Source organism: Trichoplusia ni, unplaced genomic scaffold, assembly GCF_003590095.1.
Source record: "Trichoplusia ni isolate ovarian cell line Hi5 unplaced genomic scaffold, tn1 tig00000179, whole genome shotgun sequence".
In the NCBI taxonomy this organism is placed as follows: Eukaryota; Metazoa; Arthropoda; class Insecta; order Lepidoptera; family Noctuidae; genus Trichoplusia; species Trichoplusia ni.
Window position 1 is genome coordinate 236,446 of NW_020799993.1, and position 6,631 is coordinate 243,076.

Here is a 6,631-nt window from a genome sequence, read left to right on the forward strand (position 1 = left end):
TAAACAAAATACATGTATGAGAATGGAACACGCTGACAGGAAGACGACAAAATTATTTTAAAATCTTATTTTAAATTTCTTTTTGTTCATACCCTTGCCTCGAAGAACTGTGTTACGGGTTTGTTGTAAATAAGTTTGTTCAAAATCAAAATTGCATTCCCCGTAAACGTCTCCTTGATTGTCACAGTTTGACAAATCGATTGACATTGACTGAAAGAACTTAAAACATTTTCAGCGCATAATACTTGAGACACTCGTGTATCAAATTTGCAAATTCGATCTGTTTTACATAGCCAGTTAATAGTCCTAACGTCCATGACGGAATTTTAAATTCAACCATTTTGCTCTATCTACCACTTGCACAATACCCTGAGCAATAAAGTATTAAGATTTTGAGGTTATGTTAATGTTTACATAAATGAAGCCTGTTTCGTTGAAATAAAATATTGGACATCACTATTAGCTCACTAAGCTCACTTTGATAATTCAATCTTAAGATGAACAGACCTCCAAGACCTTTCATGAATAATGGATACAGAGGTCCTCGACCTTACAACAACTACAACCAACAATTCAGACCTAACCGTGGCCCACGTCCGCCATTTCCTTGGAGACCCCCTGGCAATTTTGGGCATGATACTAAAAAAGAATACAATGAAGATCACTGGTGTGAGACATGTGACCGAGGTTTCCCGACAGAAGAAGTTCTCATGAAACATAAGCAACAACACCAGGTAAATAACCTAAGAGCTTAAAATAAATTCACTTTGTTGTGAGAAATGCTAACTAACGATGTTAACGAACATATTTTATTTCAGAAATGTAACATAGATGGTTGTCAGTTCATCGCACATCCTAAAGTAATAACCAAACACATACAAATGCAGCACTCTACTGGATTATACAAAAAAATTGCAAATTTGAATAATCCAGAAGAAATAAAGAAATGGAGAGAAGAAAGAAAGAAGAGATACCCTACCAAAAGTAATATTGAAAAAAAAGCTGCAGAGCGAAAAGAAAAAATTGAAAGGGGTGAAAAAATGTTTTTGAAGTGTGATAATAAAAAAGAAAAATTTAGTGCAAATTCAACAGGTAACTATACTTTACTTACTTTACTAATTAAGTCTTAAAAACATGTACATTTAAATGAGGCATTTTTTTGTAATTTTACAGATCATAAATCAGGTGTCAAGAGAAGACATGGGTTTGATAAACAAAATCAAAACCAAGGGCCTAAAAGACAAAATGTAGACCCTTCAACTGCATTAAAAAACATCAAGCCATCAAAAGATAAAAAGCCGAAAGTCATCCCTAGCATACCTAGTAAAGTTGAAAAAAATAAACTCAAGCCATTTACTGGAATTCTAGATATAGTTATGGATAATGATATAGATGAACCAGTAGAAACAACCAATTGCAGGGACTTGATCGAAGAGGATTATTTTGAACAACCTCAGAAACAAACAACAGAAACTCCAAGTACTCAGGAGCCAGTGTTGTGTGGGGCCTTAACAACACTGATGTGTGATTATGGGTCTTCAGATGAAGAGACTGATAAGAAACAAGTAAAGATAAATGAGGAAGAAGTCCCCATTAAAACTGACAAAGAAAATGAATCTCTTGGAATACCTCAAACTATAGTCAATAATAAGACTAAAATAGAAGCAGCACTTATTGATAAACATGACACAAAAATAGCAACAAAAGAAAGTGATGATGAAGCTCCAGATGAAGTGAAAATAGTTAAAATGAATGTTGAACATGAAAATCAAGAACCAACATGTAAAATCAAAGAAAAACAACCTGTTAAAAAGGATCCCCCAATCAGAAATAACCGCAATCAAAATCAAGTAAGAAGAAAGATACCTTCAACTTTACTTCAAAAACTATTACACAATGAAGTGAGAAAAGAACGTAATATAGTTTTGCAATGTATTCGACATATTATAAAGAATAATTATTTTGATAAGGCTTCACAATAAAATGTTCACATAAATGAATTATGTAGATTTAATTCGCTGAGTATATTAGTGCTAGATTGTCACAAATCCTCATATTATTATTTATTTATAGTAAACTAGCTGTTGCCCGCGACTTCGTCGCGTGGTTAGAAGATATAAGTTATGACTTTTTCTTCGCTCCTATTGGTCGCAGCGTGATGATATATATATAGCCTAAAACCTTCCTCTGAATGGTCTATTCAACACAAAAATTTCATTTCATTGGCATACGTCCCGATTGACGCATTGATTTTCGAAGAGATATACGGAAATGAATTGAGATGTATCGAAATGTAAATTTTCGTATCGCTCTGTACTTTAAGATTCGAAGATGTAAAAATTTACATTATAGCTGTCGTGTGTAGTCTCCTGACAATTTCTATGGGAAGATGTAATGAGATGTATCGTGCTATAATGGTACATCTTTACATTAAAGCTGCTGTGTGTGAAGCGCTTTAGAAACTGATAGGAATTTACTAACTGCGTGTATAGGTACCTGTTATTTTTACTTGGGCCCTCTTTCAGGGCACTTACAAATACATTAGGTATAGCCGGGCTTGAACAGTGCCCCGTAATAGGGAATAAAAGAAAGTTATATGTTTTAATTATTTTATTAAAGTCAAAGTTGTCTTATGACTGGGCAGGAGCCGCAGCAGGTGTTGCGGTAGCTGCAGCCTCTTCGCGGATACGATCCTTCTTGAGGGTTCCCATAAACGCAGCCTTGTCAGCCGGCGTCTGGAAGCGACCATGACCAAACTTGGAGGATGTGTCAATGAACTTGAGGTTGATTTTCTCAAGAGCAGCCCTTTTGGTGTGCACACGCAGGGACTAGAAAAGGAAGAAAAAATTAGCACATTTTAATAGAAGAAATTTTAACAAACATTGAGGCCGAAATTGAAGTAGTATCTGATACATACCTTCCTTAGCGTAATAACACGCTTCTTAGGTCCCATGCAACAACCCTTAATCATGATGAAGTCATTGTTCACTTCACCATAGTGAGGGAAACCACCCATGGGGGTGATGGACTTCTCAGACAAGTCGTATTCAGTGGAGGCGTTGTTCTTGATAACTTTTCCATCCTTAGTATGGATTCCTGAGAATAAAAGAGAAACATAAGTTTCCATATAACCAATGTAGCTATGACTTAGTTCATAAAATTAAGTCAGAAACTTGCCTTGTCCAATACGGTAAATCTTCTTGTTCATCTCAGTACGGTGGTGGTAGCCCTTCTGACCAGCACGGGCCACGGTGAATGATACTCTTGAAGGATGCCACGCTCCAATACAGGCAACCTTACGCAGACCCTTGTGTGTCTTGCGGGGCAGTTTCTTGGTGTGCCAACGAGAAGTGACACCTAAAAAATATTTTGATTAAATTAAAATGATTGTCTGATGCACATTTTTTCAATTCAACACCTATAAATATCAATACACACCTTTGTATCCTTTACCCTTGGTAACTCCAATGCAGTCAATCATCTCATCCTGGGTAAACACAGAGTCAATAGGGATAGGCTTTTCTAGATGTTCCCTGGCCCATTTGACCTTATCTTCAATGGTTCCACCATTCACTTGGATTTCCATGATGTGAGCCTTCTTCTGACGCTGCTTTAGCAGCTTCATTTGGGTGTGGGCAATAACCCTGATCACACTGCAGTAGCGGATCATTTTCTTGAAGTCCTTCTCAATGGATTTCCTGCCAAGCTCATCTTGCCATTTTTTGCTGGCCTTAGTGAAAGCCTTCTTCTTGCATTTATACCTGATTAAATCATAAAGTGCTTGCTGTAAGAAAAACCAAATGGCCTCATCGTGGAGCGGAGACCAATTGGTGACAATATGCTCTGGGCATATTTAGTTGCAGGCTCTCATTATAAAGAGGAGAGCTTTATTACAAATTAGAGAAATGGGTAATACAATGTAAAATCTTAAAAACAAATGCTTCTAACATAAAATGAAAAGAGTTTAGAATTTAAGTGAATCTACTATGGAAGGAAGTTTCCGAGACGATTTCATGCTAGGAATAGAATTTACCAGTTCTTGTAGAAGCGACGGCGGCAGTCCTCGGACATGTGCTCGGCCCAGACGGTAAGCAGGGCACGAAGACCGTGAGGAGTTTCGATGTAACCCACCACGCCGACGGCGACCATGGGAGGCGTCTCAATGATGGTCACAGCCTCTACGATTTCCTTCTTGTTGATCTCTGGAAATCAAAAACAGATACCTACATGAGCATAGGACAAATCGGAATTACATTCAATTCTACAGTATGTTACATGTGCATTGAAAAGGTATGTATCAACACGTAGAATTTAATAACTACTTACTTGATCCAGGACGGTCAGGTTCACGCACCACGTGGGTCATACCAGCCTTGTAACCAATGAAGGCGGTAAGATGGACAGGTTTGCTGGGGTCATCCCTGGGGAATGCCTTGACCTTACCACGATGACGGCGGGACCTCTTCTTGGGGTAGAACCCCATAGACCCATGTCGGGGCGCCGAAAACTTCCTATGCGACTGAAAACATATGATTCCATAAGAAACATGATATATACAAAACTTACTATACCTAGCATGTTGTTTTAATCAGTCCGCCCTAGTAAAATCTTCACATAGAACTCAGGTTCTAACCGTATATTTATAAGATAGGGTATCATCATTTTAAGCACATTTCCACGACTTGGCTGTTAACCATATTTCACTCAATTTCGCATAATGTAAATGAATATAATTAAAATAAGGCTTAACACATCACAATAGTAGTAAAATCGGCCACTTTAAGAACAAAGTCAACAAGATTGCCAAAGTATTTCAAGATATAAACGAAAAATTAACTGTGAACTAACCATGTTCGAAGACAGTCGCGACAAAAATGGCCGAGTTTATAGTGTTAGTGATTGAACCAAAACTTGACGTATGCCTGGGTTGCTATCAAGTAAAAATATTACCTTGACTAAATATTGTTTTATCTTTCAAGGAAAATGGGAAAGGAAACTGGAGAAGTACATTTAGACCAGCGAATACCGTTACCAATATAATTATGACTTTCAAATCATGCTCATACGACTTTGGAAAATAACTTAGTAGAAATAATTATTTTAAAAAGGTCTGTACACTGATTCGAAATATTAATTGAAGGCAAATGATCGGTCTTTTACTTCAAATAGTTTAATCATACTCTGTTATCTTTCTGCCAATACTTATCTTGCACTGACCAACTTGGTTCTATAGTTTTAAATTAACTGATAGTTTTAATTCAATAATGATAACTTTTCTTCTTCTTCTTGCGCCTTGATTTTCTATAGTAAATAAAATAGTATTCACAATAAAATATTTGACTACATACATCATTTGTTTCAGGCGAGCAATCTCAAGGCGTAGCCGCACGCAATCGCTTGTCGATCGTTTACAGCGACAAATCCGATTAAGTGACTCGTTTTTAAATTTCCCGCGACTCGAAAAGTCGCTGCTTCACGCAGTCGCTCGTCGCTCGATACCTGGCACGGCCTCATGGAGTCGCTGGTCGTTCCTTTCAAGCGACAAATATGATAAGGTGACCCCAGTTTTAAATTTCCCGCGACTCGAAAAGTCGCTGCTTCATAGAGTCGCTCGTTTGCAGCGACAATCTGGTCGAGCGAACCCATTTTAAATTTCCCGAAAAACAAAACATTATTATCTATAATCTAATTGCGAACTAGCTATTATGTAGAAACAAGTGTGATTTTTAAAAAGTTACATAGGTACATTTTAAACTCGATAAAACTGTATAATGAGGAAACAAAATTATGGTTTAAACGTACATTGTGTCCATACTTTACTAATATTTCTAAAATGTTTTAAAGTGTTTACCTTGTCCGATTCCATTATTTACGGGAATTTATTTAGAGACCATTTGCAGCACCACTTTTATATAATTTACATCGACTTGTCTCAAATGCTTAATTTTTCTTTTCTCTATTCTATACTGTATTAATTACCTATGATCTTTTTTTTCTCAACGACAAAGCTCAACATTTTGAGCTTTATCGCTACATATCACATAACCAGATTTATCGCTGCAAAAGAGTGACGAGCGACTGCAAAGGCCATAGCTCAACATTTTCAGCTTTGTCGCTTTTTCGAGACGCGGGAAATTTTAAAAATAAGCGACGAGCGGCCATGAGGCTACGCCTTTATGCAAAAACGTGGTCAATAATTAAACGACTGATTTATTTCAGTGACCAGTGATATTTTTTTTTATTATTATTATTCGGTTATTTTGCTCTCTAGTCACGTTTTATTTTAATTAAACAGAGTTTTTAAACATCAAGACACCAAAACTGTTAACCTTCTTTAGGTATACAAAATACTTCATGAAATACAGGTTAATAATTGAAGTCAGTCTTCTAGCAACTTCTTGGTAGTTAGTTAAAAATAAATATTATTTTTGAAAATGTACTTCTCTAAGAAGGGTTTTTTTTTATTCTAACGTACAAACCTATAACAATAAACTATAACAAGTTATAAAACTGTAACAAATACAATAAGAAATAAAATACAATACTCAAAAACTAGAATAAGGTATATCTTTTTTAGTTTTTTTTTTATATCTGTCAAGCGAAGTGACAGGATCGTAGGACAGACAATTCA

At 36.3% G+C, this 6,631-nt stretch overlaps 2 protein-coding genes across 2 annotated transcripts; one reads left to right on the forward strand and one right to left on the reverse strand.

The window, feature by feature from the left end:
- Nucleotides 1–97: 97 nt before the first annotated feature.
- Nucleotides 98–2,000, forward strand: LOC113506957 (nuclear fragile X mental retardation-interacting protein 1). Its single transcript, XM_026889804.1, has 3 exons — nucleotides 98–734; nucleotides 819–1,092; nucleotides 1,174–2,000. Exons 1-3 carry the CDS (start codon nucleotides 498–500, stop codon nucleotides 1,980–1,982), a joined length of 1,320 nt encoding a protein of 439 aa, XP_026745605.1. The 5' UTR covers nucleotides 98–497; the 3' UTR covers nucleotides 1,983–2,000.
- Nucleotides 2,001–2,595: 595 nt separating this feature from the next.
- On the reverse strand, nucleotides 2,596–4,943 carry LOC113506956 (60S ribosomal protein L3). Its single transcript, XM_026889803.1, has 7 exons — nucleotides 4,849–4,943; nucleotides 4,327–4,519; nucleotides 4,034–4,202; nucleotides 3,439–3,761; nucleotides 3,178–3,357; nucleotides 2,918–3,096; nucleotides 2,596–2,828 (listed from the first exon to the last, which is right to left on the reverse strand). Exons 1-7 carry the CDS (start codon nucleotides 4,849–4,851, stop codon nucleotides 2,631–2,633), a joined length of 1,245 nt encoding a protein of 414 aa, XP_026745604.1. The 5' UTR covers nucleotides 4,852–4,943; the 3' UTR covers nucleotides 2,596–2,630.
- Between the last annotated feature and the right edge of the window lie 1,688 nt (nucleotides 4,944–6,631).

Coding starts and splice junctions, on each gene's coding strand:
- LOC113506957 (XM_026889804.1), top strand. CDS start 498: ATGAACAGACCTCCAAGACCTTTCATGAATAATGGATACAGAGGTCCT. Junction 735..818: donor AACATAAGCAACAACACCAG/GTAAATAACCTA, acceptor ATTTTATTTCAG/AAATGTAACATAGATGGTTG. Junction 1,093..1,173: donor ATTTAGTGCAAATTCAACAG/GTAACTATACTT, acceptor GTAATTTTACAG/ATCATAAATCAGGTGTCAAG.
- LOC113506956 (XM_026889803.1), bottom strand. Junction 3,762..4,033: donor CGTCGCTTCTACAAGAACTG/GTAAATTCTATT, acceptor TGATTTAATCAG/GTATAAATGCAAGAAGAAGG. Junction 3,097..3,177: donor GATTTACCGTATTGGACAAG/GCAAGTTTCTGA, acceptor TTTTATTCTCAG/GAATCCATACTAAGGATGGA.